The following is a 22034-nucleotide window of genomic DNA, read 5'->3' as shown; positions in this document are numbered from 1 at the left end:
AGATAATACAGCCCCTCTGGGGCTACAAGATTTAGAAATACATGGGGGGCATCAGTTATAAGAAAGGGAAACCACAATAACTGTTCCTTTCTGTGTAACTGAGTCAAAATGTTCCTTTGTTAATGTAAATCCTAAAGTAGACAATTGGTTAGAGAAATATCTGTGATCCTGGTAGAGTTAATCCCAATACTGGAGAGGCTGAGACAGATCTGAGTCTGAGAAGGCCAGCCTGGTCTACATAGTGAGTTCGAGAACAGCCAAGGCTACAGAGAGAGACCAAGACCATGTCTCAAAAAGAACAAGAAGAAAGCTATCTCTGGAAAGCACTGTTCCAAATAAAAACTCAGACTGCTTTCATATCTCAAAAGAATTGCAGAAACAATATTGTTATCTATGAAATATCCTTACAGGTCAATTTGCTATGCAATTAAGAATATAAAAATAAAAGTTAAAAATACACCCCAAGTTTTAAAGTTATTTTTATTTAAACAATGTGACCTGATAGGAAAAAAAAATCAAGTATTTTCTAGTTACTATGGTTTAATTTAGCACCTATTCATTAAAAATAAGCATACATGAAAAAATAAGAATGGAAAAGAGGGATAAGAAGGAAAACAGAAAAAAATAAACAAGAAAAAAAGAAGGTAAAGGAACTTTTCCACACTGGAGTTTGGATCTAACACAGTGAACTTTCTGAGTACTTAATCATGCCTAGACACATATATGTGTATGAGTTCATTATGATTTTTACTATTATAAAGGATGTGAAGTGTAATAAATACAAAAAAAGGTATAGAATGTTTCCATTATCAATCAGCCACAAAATTATCAGAGAAAATCTTTCATTTTTGCTCAATTCCAAACTCAACTATAAATGAGTATGCTTTCTAATTAGTTCTGTCATGGGTACTGTTTCATTTGTTCATGTTAAATCCAGAGAAGACAGTGCCATGGGAAACCGCAAATGTGACTTCTGTCAGTGAGAGCTGGCTGATGTGAAACTCTCCACAGGGAAGAGCACTGACTCTCCTCTCCTGGCATTCACAATGTCACAGACCAAAAGCTCTCCTGTACTATTAACTTCTCCTTCACCACTTTCTTAGCTCCAAAGAATCAAAGCAACAAACACTGACTTGGAGGACCGGTCAGTTTTAGTAGTAGAAATGCTACCCCCAGGGCCAATTTTAAATACTGTAGTAGAAAATCAAATCACTATCTATTGTTTCCAAACACCACTCAGAAACAAGACAAGAATACTATGGAACAAAATCATTAGAGTGATTAGTATGACTTATTACTTTGCTTTCACTATTCTTGATTTAATTTGCATAATTTGATTTTTTAAAAAATCAATGATTATTGAATAACAGGTACAGCTTACAACATCCCTGGAAATTTAAACAGCTAGTTCCGGTGATCTGTACATACTAACATTAACACACCACTAGATAGAGGAAAAAACTAAACAGTTAGGGGAAAATAAGGACAGACCAACTGTCCCTGAGCTGTGGTTATCAGGGGTAAGAGCTCCACATCTGAGAAGGACCTAACTCATCAAATGAAACCTGATGTAACTAGTGGATACATAAATAGCTTTGGTGGGTATGAAATGTAAGAAAGCCTGCTCTAGGATCTACAGAGAATTCTTTAACTATACTCCACTCGAGAAATGGACATTAGATTTTATAATATGATAGCAGAGTTCTTATATGGAACCTTCAGTCTGGTGATCTGCATTTATTTCAGGTTTAGCATCTGATCTCTACACTCACTATTTTCCAGATGTGCTGTCTCCCCTGGGAGGCAGAAATCAGTACTGGGTTAGTAACAAGTCATTCTAAGCTTGGCTTAAGGAACAAGAAAAACAAAAATACCAAAATATTAATTTCTGAAAGGAATTTAATATTTCAAAGTATAAATCAAAGCAGTTTGCATAAAAAAGCAGAACTCTATTTTCTTACAGTTTATAGTTTACAATATTCTTTACATCTTATATGTACTTGAGAAGGTACATGAAGTAGAAAAGCAGCCGTTCTACAAGTTAAAAAAACAATCTGGATTTACTCATTTTTGTATAAAGCCTCAGTTCTTTTGCAATCACTGGCTTAGAACATAGCTAGCATGTTTGTCAAAATACACAAAAGAGTGCTATGCAATCTGAGATTGCAGTTGTAGATTTCATTTTAGAAGCTGAAATCAATTAGCATAAGTTTCTTCAAAGTCTGAAGCTGTCAAACATTTCAATGTCATTGGCTCCCTAATATATAATTTAAAGACTTCAAAATGGTGTCAAAATATGCTTTGAACTCATTCATGCTTAAGACCATTACATTTCAACATCATAACACCAAATAAACCTTTAGCTCCCGTGTATTCTATGAGGAACATCACAGAATTCCCATTTCCTAGTCTTATACCCAGCATGAGGTGATGATCTTCATGTAAGCTGTGCTGGAGAATATAAAGGAAAGACATGCAGAAGGGTCACACAGTAACAGAATAAGCTTCTGGTGGGGGTGCAGGTAGGAAGGGCTCAGTTTTCTCTAAGGGGCTAGCCAATGGGAGTTGGACCATGCTCCAGTGAGTATATGTGCAACAGAAATTGAACATGTGGTAGTTCTTTTTCTTCTACTTCCTCTTCCTCTTCTTTTTTGGGAGGGAGGTCACAAGGGTAGGCAGGCAGACTTGGGAAGATTGGGAAGTGAGTGTGACCAGGATGCATGATGTGAAATTCCCAAATAATAATTAATAAAAATATTATGTTAAAAAAAAGCCCAACAATGGTTAATCCTTTGGGAGAACTCACATCAATTCAGTAAAGAATATTAGAAAAATTCAGGCATCATTTAAAGTGGCTGAATTTAAAAAGAAATTTCAGTACCTGATTATGTTCAAAGCCTTTTGGGGGCAGTTGCTGGTTTATCTGCTTCCTAGAGATAAACTGATCATTTCCCAGGTTTCTGTCCCAGGCCCTCCTCTTCCTCCCCTTTCCTTCCTGTGCTACTTGCCCACCTCCAGGGACCTCCCAGATGTCAGTGGCCACCCAAATCACAGCTGGCTACTGTGACTCTTTTAAGCACTGGTTGCATTTCTTCCAGATGCTTACTTGACATTTCCATCTTGGTTTGCCAAAGAAACCTCAGACTTGGTATGTCTAAAGTTACTCTCAGCATCCACCACTACTAGCCTCTGCCTTTTTGTTCCCCAAATTAATCACCCTAACTGGGTACTTCTAGGATTCCCCACAATAACTTCCTTACCATTTCTATTTATTCAAAACTGTATTCGTTGCTTGTTTTTACTTTTTTTAAAAAAAACCCTTTGCTTCAAAAAGAATCTACTTTATCTAAAAATTTTTGTCAATTGTTTTTAAAATATGATCTCCCTATGTAACTCAGGCTGGCTTTAAACCCGAAATCCTCTTGCCTCAGGATCCTAAGTGATGTATCTGCCATACAGGCTTTGCACAGTGTTCTGCATTCCTGCCCTTTGCTTTTCCAACCAGACCACACCACAACTGCCAGGGCTCCCTTCTCATCACACATATCTCATTATACCATTTCTTTCTTTAAAAAATTCTTCTGGTTTCTCATCCTTCCCTGAATAAAGATTACTTCCTAAGAAACATAAAATCCTTACAATCTAATACACTTGTTTCATCTTTCACTGGAGCTCAGCTTCTACAGTCTAGTCACTGAACTTTCCCAATGCTATGTTCTCATGCAACCCCAACTGTATTTACATGCAGATGATGCCTGGAGCCAGTTCAGGTGCTCACAGTCTCTTAGGCTGAGCTAATGATCTCAAGAGCATTTGCACATAGTTTGGCCTAAGAATATCCAAGTGTTATGTGATATTTTGTTTGTGTTCTGACAAATAAAGCTTGCCTGGAGATCAGAGGGTGGAACAGCCACTAGTTAACCACAGAGACCAGGCAATGGTGGCTCACACTTGAATACCAGCACTTGGGAGAAAACAGGAAGATCAGAAGTTCAAGGCCACCCTAGGCTACAGGAGATTGATCCAGTCTAAAAGAGAAACAGAGTCTTTAATCCCAGCACTCGGAAGGTGAAGACAGAAATATAAGGCAGGTGGAGACAGGATCTCAGCCCCCCATTTGGTCTGAGGATGCGGAGAGGTAAGAAGTTTCTGTTGGCTGCTGCTCTGCTTCTCTGATCTTTCAGCTTTCACCCTCCATATCTGACTCCGGGCTTTCATTGTGAACACTAATTAGGATCATGCTTCACGCAAGTGTAGGTTTGTGCCCTTTGTTATTCTACAAATCTATAAAAAGATGTGCTCATGCTATTCATCTTTGCATCCTCAGTACTTTGATGCAGCAGTACAGAGGCTTGACATATTATATAAAAGAGCTTTATAAGCTTGAGAGAAGCAAATAAGTATCAGGGCCCTATCATTCTTGAAATTTACTTAACATATATTCAAAAGTTCCTAAGTAATTACTATGTGCTATCCGTATGATGGGAATGAGCCAATAGTAGATAAATTAATGATGCACAAAAAACACAAACAAGACTTCGTTTTGCCAGCCACTTACAGAGACAACCACAGAACAAAGAATGACCAAAGTTATCTGAAGAGTCAGAAAGAGATAGGATAAAAATTCACTACCCTCGAAACCAAGTCAAATAATAAATTATCCCTGACCCAAAAGGATGAAATGGTAGGCATAGCTCTGCTTAAGAACAATCTTTCAGCAAACTCTGCTCATTACTTAACTGTGAAATAATCACCATAAATGTAATACATCTCAAAACCTATACTGAGAAGTTGGTGCACTGTATACTAGATATATAAGAAACACTATGCACACATTAGGAAATTTGGTTTTCTATTCCTGCTCCACATGAACTTTCAGTGAGACCACAAACAAATCACTTAGCTTCTGTATATGAAACGCTTATAAGTATCTACCCTGGAAGGACCCTAAAAAAGCAAACTAATTCACAGGAAAGAACCCAGAGGAGAAAAATGGGGAGAAAAAAAAAAAAACAAAAAACACTTTAGAAGTCTAAGGAAGCCAGGCGGTAGTGGTGGCACACGCCTTTAATCCCAGCACTCGGGAGGCAGAGGCAGTCCGATCTCTCTGAGTTCGAAGCCAGCCTGGTCTACAGAGTGAGATCCAGGACAGGCTCCAAAGCTACAGAGAAACCCTGTCTCAAAAAAATGAAAACAAAAACAAAAAAAAACCCAAACAAACAAAAAGAAGTCTAAGGAAACATCTCAGTCACTAAGATCATTCAATATGGTCTTTGGTTTTCACAAAACGAAGTTTGGGGGAGGGCATCTTTCCCTCACCCATGCCTCCACATGGCAGACAGGGGTGGGGGTGTCCAGCTCTGACCACAGGGTCAGCTCTAGTGTGTTGCCTAGGTGAGGTGTACACCTGTGGTGAGGAGCAGGGCCATCTTTCCTAGTGCAGGGGCGAGCTCTCCTGAGGGGCAGTTCAGGCCCGGAAGTCACAATGCCCCTCGTGGCCGCACAGGCCACTCAGATCAGTATGGTCCCTGCAATAACATGGCCCGCAGACACCAACATTACCACCTGAGCAGGTGAGAGAGAGTGCTCCAGGATCACAAGAGTAGGAAAGCTAACCCTGACCCTCACCAGCTGTAGCACAAAACAGAGCAGGCTCTGCACCCATCTGGGCAGCACACTAGAGCTGATCCTGTTGTCAGGGACACAGGGAAGTGAGAGTAGCAGAGCCAACCCCTCCCCATCTGCCATGCAGTGGCATGGGTGAGGAAAAGATGCCTTCCCCCTCCACCTCTTGCTACCTGTGGCAGGCAAGAGAGCTGGCCAATGTCTCAAGAGTGAGAGAACTATCCCTGCCTCCAGCCAGGGCAGCACATTAGTGCTGACCCCGTCAGGGACACAGGTGAGCCAGCCCTGAGGCCATCAGAGCAGGACAGCTGAACCTGCCACCCCAAATATGCTACCCACAGCAATCAGGAGAGAGGGCCCTGTACCTCATCTGGGCAAAACAGTAGAGTTGGCCCTTGTGGTTCGAGTGTAGGTGAGCTGGATCTGAGGGCCTGAGAGCAGGAGAACTGGCCCCACTCCTTGCTGCAGGCTGCACTGGGTGAGCTACCCTAGGCAGTGCTGGAGAGCTGGCCCAGGTGGTGACAATGGGGAAATCCTGACAAGCTGACCAATCCAACTACCACCCAGGCCCAGAACCAGGGCTGAGTTAGCCCACCTCAACATCCACCTCATCTATGAACTGCTGGAGCACGTGAAAGGGAAGAACCTACAGATCCAAAACAGCAGGATCTCCATGACACAGGACAAAATGATATCCAAGAGCAGCCCAGTGAGAGCCCATTATCAGTGGCATAACAGAAGCCCTTGAGACCAATGACTCATGGCAATGAACACTTGCAAGTAAAGATGAACAGACTAAAGGGTGAAATGTGACTCAATGAGCCACACTACAGCTTCCACAACAAGATTCTTCTCTCGATCTAATTTTTTGTTTTGTTTGTTTTTGTTTTTGTTTTTTCTTTTAAATTTGGTTTTGTTTTGGGAAGGAGGTTATAAGGGCAGAGGGCAGATGAGAGGGGACAGGGAGATAAGTGGGATCAGAATGCATGATGTGAAATACATAAAGAATCAAAGAAAGTTAAAATAAATTTTAAAAAGTGATAGTAAACTCTTTATTGTATCTGATTATTTCTGCTGAAAGCAGCATGGTATTCTTAAAAATTTATTTACTTTTAAATTTATTTTTTACTTTATGTAGATGAGTGTTTTGCCTGCATGCACGTTTGTGAATCTTGTGCTTGTCTGGTGCACCTCAGGAGGTGAGAAAAGGGTGTTGGAGGCCGTAAAGTAGAGTTACAGATGGTTGTGAACCATTAAGTAGGTGCTGGGAATAGAACCTGGATCCTCTGCCATAGCAGCAAGTCATTTAACCACTTATACCATCTTTCCAGCCCCACATCCTTATAAATTTAAAAATTAATACCTACAGTGAAAAATCTCTGCTAAAGTAGACAAAGACCAAGTACTAAGAATTCACATACTTCTTTCACTCATTAAAGAGTCTCTCAAATATATGTTAAGCATGAATCATAAAACACTGTAGCTGTAGCAGCCGGGTGGTGGTGGCGCACGCCTTTAATCCCAGCACTCGGGAGGCAAAGGCAAGCGGATCTCTGTGAGTTTGAGGCCAGCCTGGTCTCCAAAGCAAGTTCCAGGAAAGGCGCAAAGCTACACAGAGAAACCCTGTCTCGAAAAAACAAACAAACAAAAAAACGAAAACAAAACAAAAAAAAAACCCAAACAAATAAACAAAAAAAACCACTGTAACAAAACATTAGGTGGTATTCTGGATGACCAAAAACATGCAGTCACCTATCCTCTAGATGCCTAGAGTTTAATGAACTTTCAAGGAAGTTCTGATACTTATGGGGAGAGGATAGTCTTAGTCTCTCTGTCTCTCTCTCTTACACCCCCCCCCACACACATATATTATGGGACAGGGGAGAAGATACACACATTATCTCAAGTTATGGGCATTTTATAAACAAATGATTTCACATATAACTAGTGAGTATACTGTGAATTAATACATAAATGGACAAAATACAGTGACTGAGTACTAAAGGCTATAGGAGAGTTTAGGTCATAACCAAAAAAAAAAAATCTGTAAAAACAAAACTATAGTGTCTTGCTTTTACAACCAATTTTTCAGCCATACCTGGAAAAAAATTACATAACAAAAATAGAAATGTTAACCTAGATAGTAGGAGGAGGGGGAGCAGAAACAAGCCTTTTCTTTCTGTCATGTGAGTCAGTAGAAATATAAAGCCCTAGAGACTGAAAGGAGGAAAGGGAACATCCCCGTGCCTACAAGATCAAGCTTTAGGGTAATTAAGACATTGTTTACTTATCACATACATAAAGAATTTCTCAAAAGTTCTTATTTGGAAAGTTTGTATAATACTCTTAAGTTAGGAAAGAGTTGATGTGTTTTTAAACTGTTCTATATTATGCACTTAAAAATACGTCAGTATCTCAGTGGGAAAATGTCTACACCAAATACAATGCTTCCTGGAGTCGATTATACTTCATGAATTCTAATCAAATTCATCAGCAACTTATGGGTTGTTATCAAGGCTTACCGTTTATTTGGATCCTTTATCAAGAGCCCTGAAAGCAATGATTTTGCATCTGAAGAGAGTGTTCGAGGAAATTTAATGTCTTCCATTAGTATTAGTTCAAAGAGTTTCTCATGATCCTGGTTGTAGAAAGGCAACCTCCCACACATCATTTCATACATGACAACACCCAGGCCCCACCAGTCTACGGCTCGGCCATAGTCATTATCTTCTAATACCTAGAAATGAAACCAGCAAAATGCATTATTACTATTATTATTATTATTTTATGAAACACCCTCACTATATGGCCTTGGCTGGTCTGGAACTTGCTATGTAGACTGATCTGACCTCAAATTCATAGAGGTCTGTCTGTCTGCTTCTGGAGTGCCATGCCCAGGCCATGTACATTAATGGTTAAAGCATTATTCAAAAGAAGTGAATTTTATATAAAAATGAATACAACTTCAATTACTTATATGAAACAACTTATAATCAGAAACATTCAATGTACAAAAAGTGAAAGTCATGAAAATTCTGTTACATGAGTCTGAAGTACATTTCTATCTACATAATCAAATGAAAAGCATTAGCTAGGATGTTTGCTTATTTTCTTTCAGGTCTACTGCATTTCACATTCTCAGTCCCTCCAACAACTTAAAATTAGGCCATGCTGGTGACAGGTCACATACTGTGCATTATACATTTTACTTTGAGAAGTAAGTTTAAAACAAGAAAGAAAACAGGACTAGAAAGCTGTCTCAGCGGCTAGAGTACCTACAAGAGCTAGGTCCCATTCTCAGAACCCACATGGTGGCTTACAATCATCTGTAACTCCAGTGTATAAAGTGAGCAGACATCCTTCTCTGACCTCTGTGGTTCCCATGATGATGCACACACATAAGAGAGGCAAAACACTTATACACACAAAATAAATTTAATTTTTTTAAAAAGTGCAGTAATACAAATCAAACAGTGAAAGATGAAAACATCAAACAATTTAATTTAAAGAATGATCAGTATAGGGTATGGCAGTAAAATAATAAATATGGCAACTTTTGGGAGCCCTTCCTTCTATGTTTAAAATCTTTCAGAAAATAATGAATGAAATGAATATCAGTATTTACTATTTTGAAATATTATATATTTTATATCTGAAGCCTCAGAAGCCACAAACTTTAGCCAGGTGTGGTGGAACAGCACTCAGGAAGCAGAGGCAGAGGCAGTGGATCTGAGTTCGAGACCAGCCTGGTATACAGAGTAAGTTCCAGGAGAGCCAGGGCTACACAGAGAAACCCTGGGGGAGGGGGAGAGGTGGATAGGTGGAGGAGAGGAGGAAGGAGAGGGAGAAGCTATGGAATCTTTGTGGCATATGTCCACATATGTATCTCAAAATGTATCAGATACAAAACCTAGTTAGTTAATTATGGCATAAAGGTATCACTTTGGTTACATTAGAACAATCTCTTCATATCCAAACACAGGAATTTACTATGAGTGCTGACCCCAGCATGGAAGTGCAATTAAAGAGCCCAAGGCCTTGTGCATGGTAGGCAAGTGTTCTACCACTAAGTTATAAACACAACTGCAAATGTGAGTCTTGCCCAATGGAATATTCATCATCTAGAGACAATGTCCAGCACTTTACTTAGGTAACTACATTTGAATTAATATTAAACTTCAGTTTATCCAACCCCTTCAAGCTTTGAGAAAATCTGGTCTAGAATATGAATTTCATCAACTGAAAAGATTTTTATTTTGAATTAATCAAATGCTTTATTGAATTTTGGGCATTTCTGACAGTCACATTAAAGTTACCTCCTCAAAAGGCACTTGAGCAGAAGTATTTAAAGATGAAGGACAGAATTTTTAAAACTCAACCATATAGTTGCTTTGTTGTCAAAGAAACCAAGAAAATCATCTGTAACTTAAGATCAAAAGTCTAGTTATTGTAACTAAAGAAAATATTTTCTAAAAGAGAAACTTTAGTTGTGTTTTTTTTTAATAGACAAAACAGTCACACTTTATGTATGTGAGTAAGTAACATGGGAACAAACAGAATTCAAAGAATAGCAAAGAAGCATAAGGAATGTTTTATTTCTTAAAGGAAATACACTATGTACCTTTTAAACTAACAGTGACTATCTCAAACCTCATTAGTGGAATACACTGCTTTCTGAACCTTTATCTAACTGATACAGGATTTCACCCAGTAACAAACAAAACAAACATCTAACTAATCTTTAACTGGATTCCTACACCAGCAACAAAACAGCGGCATACAGGAAAAGGAGCCAAATGTGGTTTTTAACCTCTTTTTTCATAAAACCGTAAAAAGCATAAAAGCTGGATTAACTGCCTTCTGAACCCACATTTCACCAGCCGGGTTCTCATCCCCAGCTGGCAGAACTGGCAATCCTTTATTTTTGTTTAAATACCTGGTTTTCAGCCAGAAGGGTAGGAGTACAGAAAAAGAGGGCTTCATTTTGAAGAGAATAGCAACTAAAAACCAAAACTACATTGTAAAAAAAAAATCTATTAGATAAAATGAAATACATTTTATTTAGCTTTGCAAAATAAACACTAATTCTCAATATAGGTGGTTTTGCATCTGATACGCAGACCTTCACTTCCATACAGATACAAGATGATGTAAGTGGAACTGTCTGCTGTATCTCTGTGTGGTCAACAATATTGATGGAATGCATTGTGTTACTGACATGCAGACTTCAGCATTGCTGAGAACACACCCTAACAACTCAGCCACACTCTTAATAGGCTTTGCTATCAACTACAAAGAAATACTTTATGTAGGTTGTGAGATGAAATGTTCAAAAAATAAAAATAAAAATGACTGTTACATTCTATACAGACACATAATGTGAAACATACTCCACTCTTCGTATTATATATTTTCTCTCTTAAATAGAATGCTTTAAAAACATAATTCTGTGAAATACTCTCAAATTTCCAAATCAAATTAATTATTCCAAATATATCTTCTGTATTATTTTTGGAAAAAAAAGTTTTTCTTCCTCACTCAAAGTACTTCTATTTCTAAAATTCTGGTAGAGTGTAAAATTTGCACTTTTTAAGCTAATTGTAAAAATCTCTCTGGTCACTTCAAATGATGACTTTTCTGTAGCAAACCAGCTCATCATTTCATGGTCACAGTGAAGCTGATAAGGGTATGAACGACAGTGGTCTACAGGTATAGTAATAGGGAAGTATACTTCTGCCCCATTCAACTGGCTCTATCATATTACGAGGCTATAACTGCAGATCAGAACATATTCTGATAGAAGACTGATCTTGATGAAATGACCTAAGCGTCCCTCACCCTAAAACGACCCAGACTTGTCCCCAAACTGCAAATGCAGCAGGGTGCAGACACCTAGCGCTGCCTTCCATCCTAACGCCCTTGGTAAGCTGAGATGTAGCCTGGCCCTCAACACAGTCTCCACAAAGCCAAGTGACAAAAGAAAGTGTACTCAAAGTATATGTCATCAAGTGAAGAGAGACCACATCAAATCAAGCGTCAAATAGTACAAACTCCAAGAAACAGGCTGCGTTTCAATTTCCCTACCAGAACCCAGAAACTGCTTTCCTCTCAGACATAATAAAACCCAATATTTAAGCAGGTCAAAGCAGACATCCGCTAACCAAACATTTGGTAACATCTGATGAAAATACTTATACTTATTTTTTAAAAAAATGGTAGGTAAATGAAACAATTTTGAATCCACAAATAAGCTCTTAAACAGTAACTTTAAAAATATTTTAAAACTATGTATTTGAAAATGACACTATCAAGTAAAGGCTTCCAATCTTAACATAATAGGTATTTTCAAAAACATTTTAATTCCAGTACCATTTACCAAACAAGATTTACTGAAAGAGTAAAGGGACGTCTTTCTCAGTTTGCTAGCCAGGCCAAACAATGCACCCAAGGCTAGCAATTATAAGGAGGTGATGTATGCCCTGGAGTGGCTTGCTGCTCAATCAATAATCCTGACAGAACAGATGGGAGAAAAATCAAACATCTAAACAAACTGTCTACACACCTATGTTGTGAAAGTAAACTGTGAACTTGGATGAACCAATTTACCACTTTTTCACGTTTTTTCTCTGGTAACTCCATATTTCAGGTAACTGATATATATGTTACATAGAAACATCTATATATGTCTTCACTTACAAAGGTTATTTATATATTCTTCACATCATTTGATATTTTTATCAAATTGGTATCTGAAAACAAATGACAAAATTTTTCTTATTCAGATTTTAAAAGAGATTACAATTTCAAGAGAAGTATATAATCCATGAGAATTTTGAGTTCCATGGTTTGTCAATGTTTTTTCATATTACTATTTTTTATATAACACACTATTTTATAATCAATGTCCAACTGCTCTAATTCTTAAGATACAGCATCTATAAATGTCAATGCTATTTGCTCTAAGTTTTAATGTTGCCTTCTAGCATTGCACAAATGCCTGAAGGCAACTAACATCACAATTTCAAAAGCAAACCAGAGTCAGAACAGGAAAATCCCTTTAGACAAAAGCCAAATGTATAAATACCAGTAACCAAGTCATACATGTATATTATCTCCTAGAGTTCTCTACTGCTTTGTCACAAAGCAACAGACATTAATGAATTCTAAGAAACTGGGTCACTGTAACTCAAGTAAAAATAGGCATCATTCGTGTTTCTTAAATAACTTAGGGTTAGTGTTTTGTCTATCCTTAGGATTCAGAAAATTTACAATTAAACTTTGGGCTTCCACTAAAATACCAAATATTTTAATTCATAACATTAAAAAGAAGCTTATGTGAGATTCAGCTAACGTAAGAACTCATAACTTCTAAATTAGTAAAAAGCACTAGCTGTAAAAGTTGGAGGAGGATTTATTCTATTTTACTTCACATTTAAACAATATCCAATTATGGGACAAATTGGATAATTGTTAATGTTACCATAATAGGGCCATAGTAAAGAAATAAATCAAGTACCAAGCCAACTCCTCTGATAGAAGTTCTTAAATATGAATTCTAACAATGAAGCAGACAACAACTGGAACTAATTACTGTGCCCCAATGGGACTTCAATTTACTTAACTTCCTGCTAATACTAGTGATGACATCTCTCAAGACTGCCAGAAAGAGAAAGGTTTTCAAAGTCCTTCACAGGGACAGGTGTCGGAAAAATTATTCATAATTAAATAAAACATTAGTGTTTAACACAATGTTAGCAAAAATAACTTTCTCACAAAGCTTAGAAGTCTAATTCCATAATTGTAGGAACATAGCAGAACCCTGTTGAAGGGCTACTCTGAACATAACTATGTAGTTTACTATTTCTGCCTGCAGATTAAAGATGCTAGCACGTGTAACTGGCCACACTCATTTCTCATGAAGAGTTCCTAAAGATGATACTGGAAGAGTCTACTAGACGTTATCCTCACATTTAATCCTTACAGATCAAAATTTTATCCAATTTATTTCTGTCGGTTCCCTTCATCTACATTACCTCACACTCATCTTTCCCATGCTTCTACTTACTTCTTAGGAAGTTAATGCATTTTTCAGATTTTAAATTTTTATGTAGTTAATTTTCATTTGTACTATGATTTATCACAGTAAAGCACATTTCTTTACTAAGAGCTATCAATATTCAGAAGCGTTTCATATATTCTCAATATTTTACATCAGATATTAGACAAAGATTTCAAAAGAAAATATACATAATTCTAATAAGCAAATGCTTTAGAAATGGGCTCTGAGAAGTAAGAGTGAATTACAACCTACATTTTTAGTCAGTGTATAAAAAAAAGCACTTTTTGCACTTACATAAAATAAAATTTCATAGTTCCATTTTCAACAGTAACCATAGCTAGATATTATACATTTCTCAAAAATCAAGTCATTTTATAATCTCTGTGTTTTTTCTAAGTTGGTTATCAAATAGTTTTATTTTTACACTATTACAGAAGTGCATTTCTCTGGGTTCCCCAAACCACCTTCCTCAACCTTGCCCATCTGTCACCATCTGCTGCTTTTTAGCATGTACTTTTTGTGTGATCACATAAGCATGTGAAAAATAACTAACATTCAGATGATTATCTGCTGGTACATTTGAGGACTGGGCACAATAAAAGTGAACTGCCAAAACGCACTTAACACTTTTAATTTTGTTGGGTCTTGCATGTAAGCTACATTTGATTTTCAAACTGTTTTACAGTTGGAAAGTTGAGCAGGTACTGCTAACTCAAGAGCAAAGCTGAGACTCCAAATAATTAGCACTGCATAAAATCATCTGGATTTAATAGGATCCAAACTAAATAATGAAATTTAAAAGAGTTTATATGTGATTTCTAATTTCTCTTATAATTTATAGGTGTTTAAACACAGCACAGACTACAAAAACAGAATCCTCTCAAGACATTCATATGGTCCATAATTTTTTAATGGATTGGTTTTATTTTCTTGGACTACAACAAGAAAAATGAACTCATTTAAAGCTGTACATATCATTGCATTTTCAGAGATGCTATAAAGGAAATGTTTACAGGTCTGTCAGAACTTAATCTATGTAATCTCCTTAAAAAAATATTTTTACTACCAGTAAACTGCTACCAAAAAATATACTGTAAGCTTCGTTATTCATCAAAAGAAGTTAAGAGAAAATATTTATTTATATGTTCACTTTTCAATCAATGGTATTTTACCTTACCTTTTCTGGTGATATTGAATAAGGGGAGTCCATATAAATGTAAGCATTTACAAATATGCTATAAGTCTGACACACAGAGCATTTAAAAAAGTAGCTTTAGATGACTTTTTATATGCTTTCTGAGGAATCTTTGATATACACACCATCTATGTTTAAATAGCAAACCACTGGAATTAGACAGACGTAATTGAAGGATAAAAAAAGCATGCTGGCTGAAACAAAGGTTGCCTAATGACCTCCACACTCTGTACAGACAGTGTTCAAAGAGCAGAAGAAAGAAGAACACTGTGGTGATTCTCGCACATGAGCAGTAGTCCAGAATGCACTCTAGGTCTAACTGATCCTATCTGCCTATCAAGAAAAGATCAACACTGATAATGGTACAGAATAGAAATGAAAGCTTCAAAAAATGGAAGACACCATCTGAAAGTAAAGAGAAAGGCTAGTTTCAACATGAGATAATCTTTCTCTAGTTGACCATGTGATCCCACAGTATTACCCCTGGCTTGAAATTCACAGATACTCCCTTACCCAAAGGATTCAAAACTAGTTCCTTTGCATCCCAAACACTATCCACTTGTCTACTCTCTCCCTTCCTATGCTGTGTTAGGGTTCCCGTGTCCCACCCCTCCCCAGGAGGGCTTACTTTGTCCTCCACTGCAATATATAACTCTAGACATTAACTGAAGAAAATCACTTCCTAGTGTTTCTCTGTGCCTAGCATCTACCATAAGTATTCAGTATTTCTTTATTCCACAAATGGGTATTCTTCAATGAAATGGCACAAACTGATGACTACAATAAGAAAGTACATTTGAAATTTTTTCAGGTAGGGTAAATACATTCCAAAATATTCTGTTTTAACAAAAATGTAGTAGAAGATGTAGATATCTGGACATATAATTTAAATTAGTTGAAAATTTAGTTGCTTCAAAGTTTGTCATCTACAAAAAAAAAAGAACTGTAATGATCATGTTTTTCTATAAATGTGTCAAGATTTCAATTAATAAAATAATTTGTATCAATCACAGATGAGTAAACAGACTGTTGTTTAAAGGCTTTAATACTTTTAGAAATATGCAGCGGCCAATCAAGGGATGGTTCAGGAGGTCAAAGTGCCTGCTGAACACTTGACAACCTCAGTTTGATTCCCAGCATCCATATGGTGGGAAGAGAGAATGAGCACCTGAAGGCTGTCCGCTGACTGCCCCATGTATACAGTGGGAAGAGAGAATGAGCACCTGAAGGCTGTCCGCTGACCACATGTATACAGTGGGAAGAGAGAACGAGCACCTGAAGGCTGTCCGCTGACCACATGTATACGGTGGGAAGAGAGAATGAGCACCTGAAGGCTGTCCGCTGACCACATGTATACAGTGGGAAGAGAGAACGAGCACCTGAAGGCTGTCCGCTGACTGCCACATGTATATGGCAGCCCATGAGCACACACATACACACACACACACACACACACACACACACACACACACACACACAAACACATAAAATAATTAAATGCAATAAAAATGTTAAATATGTAGAAATGACTGCTTTTTTTTTTTTAAGAAACAGTTTCTTGAGTATTGGTAACTCTGAGAAACAAGTCTCTTTATATTCAGTTCTTGGTTTTGTCTTTCAGTTGATAATGTCTTCACAGAGACATTATTTTTTGTTTCTTAGGAGATCATCTGCTTCTCAAATGAGATGTTTATCTTCTCCAGAGTAATCTCTCCTAATTGTGACATAAATGACTTTGGTATTCTAAATCTGGGAGCCACCATTCATTACAAATGTATAACGAGAGCAACGGAATGCCGGGAACAAAGACTTTGTTTCCATGACACTCGAGAAACCAAAACTAGTCCAGAAATATGATCTTATATTTGAATAAACAAAAACAGCATTTCTACAATTTTATTTAATTCTTTCACAAAAACAGAATTTTAAATTCTAGCCTCTATAACAGAGAAAATTACATGTTTGGCAAGACAACAATACTTGGAAATGTACTACATTTTAAATATTAGCACTTATTTATAATTACTAAGCCCTTTGAAATGTTAATTTAACTCCTAGTCTTAAAAAACTAATACTGTAAGGCAACATATTAATACATACATAATTTATTCTACTTTCTAATTACGTCTGATTACCATTTCCTGTTAGGCCATCATTCACATAATTAAAGATGAAAAGTTAGGCTTTATGGTCTAGTAACCCTAATTAGAATCCTGGTACTCCTGGAAAGTACAGAGGAGTAATATGATCAAAATATATTATTTACATAGATGATATTCTCAAAGAATAAATAAATTAGTTTTTGTTTTTGTTTTTTAAAAGAACCCTGCAGTACTGTTTACCTCACATTACCCTCTAGCTGTGTTCAGATTACTAAATGAAAAATGAGTTTCACTATGTTTCACATGTTAGTCCAAATGTCACAGGGACAATGACGATTGATAACAGAAATCCTACTCATCAAAGGAAGGCTCCTCTACCTGTAACATCAGCAACACCAGCCTTGCTGCACTCTGAGGGGTGCCCCATTGGTCCAGCTCCGCCCCCTTCTGACTGCCCTGTGTGCAACACTCTTCCTCTGTGTTGGTTTCCTCCTCCTTCGCACTCAGATATCTGAGCAAACACCCCTTTCTGTAGCCATCAATCTGTGGAAGATTCTGTTACCCAAATATGCCTGTAGTAACTCCCATCTCACATGCTCCTCTGTAATGGGAGGTATACACTGTTTGAAACCTTGAAGGCTTACAACTGCTGCAAGGAAAAACGCATGACAAAAGTGATATGGATCTCATGAAAAAAAGGCCAGGAAATGAGATGACACATGAACGATCTCAGCAGCATTTTTCATACAGCCAAAATGGGTACAATATGGGTGAAACTTAAACGACAATTTGCTAAGGGAAAGCGCCAGACATACAAGGCTCCATGTCATATAATTTTATTTACATGAAATGTTCAGAATAAGCTACAAGGAGAGCCTAGAGAGAAAGGATGAGAAACTGATGAAGGTGAGGTCATAGTTGGAATTATTAAAACATTTTGCAATTAGAAGTAATAGTTGCACAACACTAAACATCTTTAAAAGTAAACTATTGACTTAAAAAATTATATGGCATGTGAACTATAACCAAATCGGAAAAATAAAGAAAGTATTTTTAAAAACTGAACTTTCAACAGTTTACCAGATTAAAAACAAAAGAGGAAGAGGAAGGCTTGGGTGAGTTTAAGACTACTTCTAATTTGTTCCTAGGTCATTTGCTCTTAGATCTGTAGGCCATAGGCCCTTGGCCATTTGGAAGAAGCCTGAGCCACAGAGACAACAACCTTAATGACATGTCACTGGACACCTACAGCAGCTGTCACACAGAAGAGTGAAGGTGCTTCTAGGTAATTTTATTCTCTAAGCAGTTACCTTCTGCTAAGACTTTCGGCTAAGGCCACACGTGTGAGCGGAACAGAAAGAAGCCACCTGTGCAGCCCCATCTGCATTCTTCATGTAAAGGAGCCCAAGGTTAGGAAATTATGTTTCATCACTGAACATCTGAGTAGGCTCTTATACAGAAAGACTAACTGGTACACCTAAGATAGCTATTACATCAAATTACACCGTTTCCTTTTTCTTCCTTTGATTTTTCTTCCCTACGGAACTTTATGTATTATGTTATATACAGTTTTATGTTATATGTATAGTTTCTGTCCAATAGAAGTTCCTTGAGAGTACAGTCATTTTCTATCTTGCTCCTATACTGGCATATCATACAAAAAATCCTCAACACAGAGCAGACACACAACAGATACTTGAATAAACTGAGGAGCACCTCATGGTTTTGAAGCCTCCTCTTCATCCTTTCTTGTGAGCTCACATGTAAGTCAGTCATTTTTTTCAGTTTCCAAAACAAAACCATTTCCAGTAGTTAAACACAAACACCAACAATCACTATAATCGCTGCTTCTACGTAAAGTCCAAGATTGTTTGAAAAACTATAAATATGCTTACTGATATTATTCAATTATTCTACTTTAATAAATTAAGCAAAATTAATATAACCAAGAAATAAAATGTATAGCCAAGAAAAAACATTTAATCTACTTTATTAAAAATATATGTGCTTACAGACCATATAAAATTTAATTTCTACATCTGTGGCCTTAAAATATCTCATTAAATAAGTTAAAAGCAAAATAAATTATTCTGATTGAAACCTTGTTTTAAAAAAAAAGTAGGGATACTGCAACTTGAAAAAACATTTTAATTTTTTTCCCTTGAGAATCATTAGTGTTAATGATTTTCCTGTCAATGGGACTTAGCCTACCTCTGGTGCCAGATACTCTGGTGTACCACAGAATGTCTTCATGGTGGCTGCATCTGTGATTCCTTCTTTGCAAAGTCCAAAATCTGTAATTTTTATATGGCCATCTTTATCCAGCATCAGATTTTCCAACTGTGTGTGAAAACAACATAATTTATTCTATAAGCTTCAACGAGAGAATAGTTTTGAAAACGATTAATAGAATACTGGAAAGAGACACAGTTATATCCAATAGAGCTGTCAGTCCTTGCAAATTCTATAGTTTCACATGTAAAATGAAAGATCTTTTATCAAACATTTGTTGTGATAAAATTACTGACTTTCACATCAGTGGAAAAAAGTAGCATAGCCTTAAGAACAATTACTGATTAAATTCTAAGGACAGAAGACTAAACAGAAACAATCTTTGTAAGCAATATCAACTCCTTTTTACTGTAAAGTATTATTTACATAAACCCCAAAGCTACACATCTTGCTACAGACAGTTTTGATACTTCTCTTGACAGCCATAATACTGCCTTTTGCTTACAGAAACATTCTTTTGATAATTTAATTTTTGTAACAGAAGGTGGTAATTCCTTTTGTAATTCTTACTAATAAAAAAACCCAACTCTTTTAAACATAAAAAGAAAAAGAATATCAAAGTGAAACATGTTATAGAGCTGGAGTCTCTGAGCTCAACTTTAACTGATACATACCAAAGAGAATTGTAGAGATTTAACCTTTGTCAAAAATCATACATCTCAAGAAAAAAGTTATGAAATGCCCAGGGAACAGAAAATTTCACAAAGCCAACACAATTAAGAATACCAGTCTAGTTGGCCCTCCCACTCAAACTTAAGCTATGATATCATCACATGGATATCTGTGTAGACTGAGATATGATCATACAACCTCATACATAAGAAATACAAAGTATGAAAAGCACCTTAATAAGGTGCAGAATACTTAACTTTTATTTAAGGAGTAGATAATTTAATATAACAATCAAAGTATTTCTCAGAATGCTGAAGTTATTATGAAATGTAGAGAATACCACATATGAACACAGGTAGGTTATATACTAATGGTGCTAATATGTAGACACCATATTCTGCAATATGGTTGTGTTTTATACAGTCAAAAATATGTGAACAAGTTATGTTCAAAGCAGAAACCACAGCAGCTATGTCTTTTTTATGTAGCTCTTGAGCAGACTACTTGATTGAACTGAATGTTTAATACATTCCAAACATAATGTACTTCTGAAGAGTAAATGTTTGTTCAGCTTCTCTACAGAAAGCTAAAAAGAGCCATAACTATACCATTAAACTATATTCTAAAAATGAAGCAAATATTTTATCCAAATTCAGATACATCTGCTTCCATCCTCCTTACGTTTTCTAAGAACCAACAACCCAGAAATAAAGCCTAATTTGCACAGACAGCACTAAGTCCTACGTATTAACTCCAACCAAGAATGTCAAGAGTGTCTCCTTTTTGTCTTTTTCTCTGCTGTGGTTGGTCCGTCTTCTCTCTGGGCCTCTTCTAAACACACTCCTTATCCAGCTCCTTTAACTTGACACAGTCAAAGAAAGACACATGCTGAAGCTCAGGTGCCTTGTTGAATAAAACCTGTATTCCCTGTTCTTAATTATTTTAAAATGTGTTTGTTACTAATATTCACACTAATGCTTGTTCAATTAATTTGTTAAAAAATTTAAAACTTCTTCAGTAAGATCTTTAAAAATAGTTCTTATAAACATAACGTATAGTTTTTGTAAAAGATCAAGTAATAAATAACAATTAGAAAAAAAGTGAATAAATCTTCTACTGTACACCTAATAAATCTTGTACTGTATGCAATCTAGTTTGCATATATTAAACCAGTCCTGCTCATGTGATTTATATGCATCAGAAAGTATTCTTTAAAATTTTGTTAATGATTTATTTATTCTTACTTTATGCACATTGGTGTTTTTCTTGAATGTATGTCTGTATGAGGGTGTCAGATCCCCAGGAACTAGAGGTAGAGACAGTTGTGAACTGCCATGTGGTTGCTGGGAATTGAACCCAGGTCCTCTGGAAGAGCAGGCAGTGCTCTTAACCATTGAGCCATTTCTACAGCCCCCAGAATGTAAATATAACATTATTTCTCTACATTTGAAAAAAAAAAAAACTATTCTGAATGACTAAGTTTAAAAAAAAAAAAAAGAACCCAAAATAAATAAACTTGTTTTTTTTTCTAAATTTGGGTAAAATCTGTTTTTAAAAAAATTCTAAATTGCACCAAAATTTATACCCTCATATCTCAGCTGATATTCACACTATCTATTAATAAGGAATGAAAGGAAATGTAAGAGTGATAGACCAGTATAGAACAAAGGTGACCATTTTTCCCAGTTGTCCCAGAAGTTGGTTCTCAGAACATGGGAATTTAGAATACTATAACTGGGAATGCCCAAGTCAATCAAGGCAGTTGGTTATCATTTTTTTATGTTACTATATTAACTTCTCTTCAAAACTATTACAATGCTATTTTAAGGAGCTAAGCTTAAGGATGACAGTAGGAAATGGGCAGGAGTCCCAGAGAAGGGTTACAGGAGCACACTAGTAGGAGGAGGAGGAGGAGGAGACAGCATAATGATTAGAGCACTGAGTGAAGCCTGGGGGCTTCTATCACATTAGTGCTCTGCTCCTTCTCACTAAGGACCTCTGACACACTAACTTTTACTTACCTAACTTTCTTTTGCACACAGTGGTAAATGACAGTACCAATCTGAAATGGGGGTTTTAAGCATTAAATGAGATGGTTAAAGCAGAGTTAAAACTGTAAGAATGTGACAATCATTTGTTAATGATGGAG

At 36.6% G+C, this 22034-nt stretch overlaps 1 protein-coding gene across 2 annotated transcripts in view; it reads right to left on the bottom strand.

Annotated features, from left to right (window-relative positions):
- Akt3 (AKT serine/threonine kinase 3) overlaps positions 1-22034 on the bottom strand; it is a 236334-nt gene that overhangs the window by 21669 nt on the left and 192631 nt on the right. For both annotated transcript variants that reach the window (XM_059280533.1, XM_059280534.1), the window contains exons 9-10: positions 19193-19321; positions 8148-8362 (exon numbers count right to left, since the gene is read on the bottom strand). In XM_059280533.1, coding sequence (XP_059136516.1) covers positions 8148-8362; positions 19193-19321 — 344 coding nt within the window. The remainder of the gene's footprint in view (positions 1-8147; positions 8363-19192; positions 19322-22034) is intronic.

Source organism: Peromyscus eremicus, chromosome 15, assembly GCF_949786415.1.
Source record: "Peromyscus eremicus chromosome 15, PerEre_H2_v1, whole genome shotgun sequence".
Lineage (NCBI taxonomy): Eukaryota > Metazoa > Chordata > Mammalia > Rodentia > Cricetidae > Peromyscus > Peromyscus eremicus.
The sequence above is the reverse complement of the archived record's forward strand: the minus strand, read 5'-3'. Positions and strand labels throughout refer to the sequence as shown.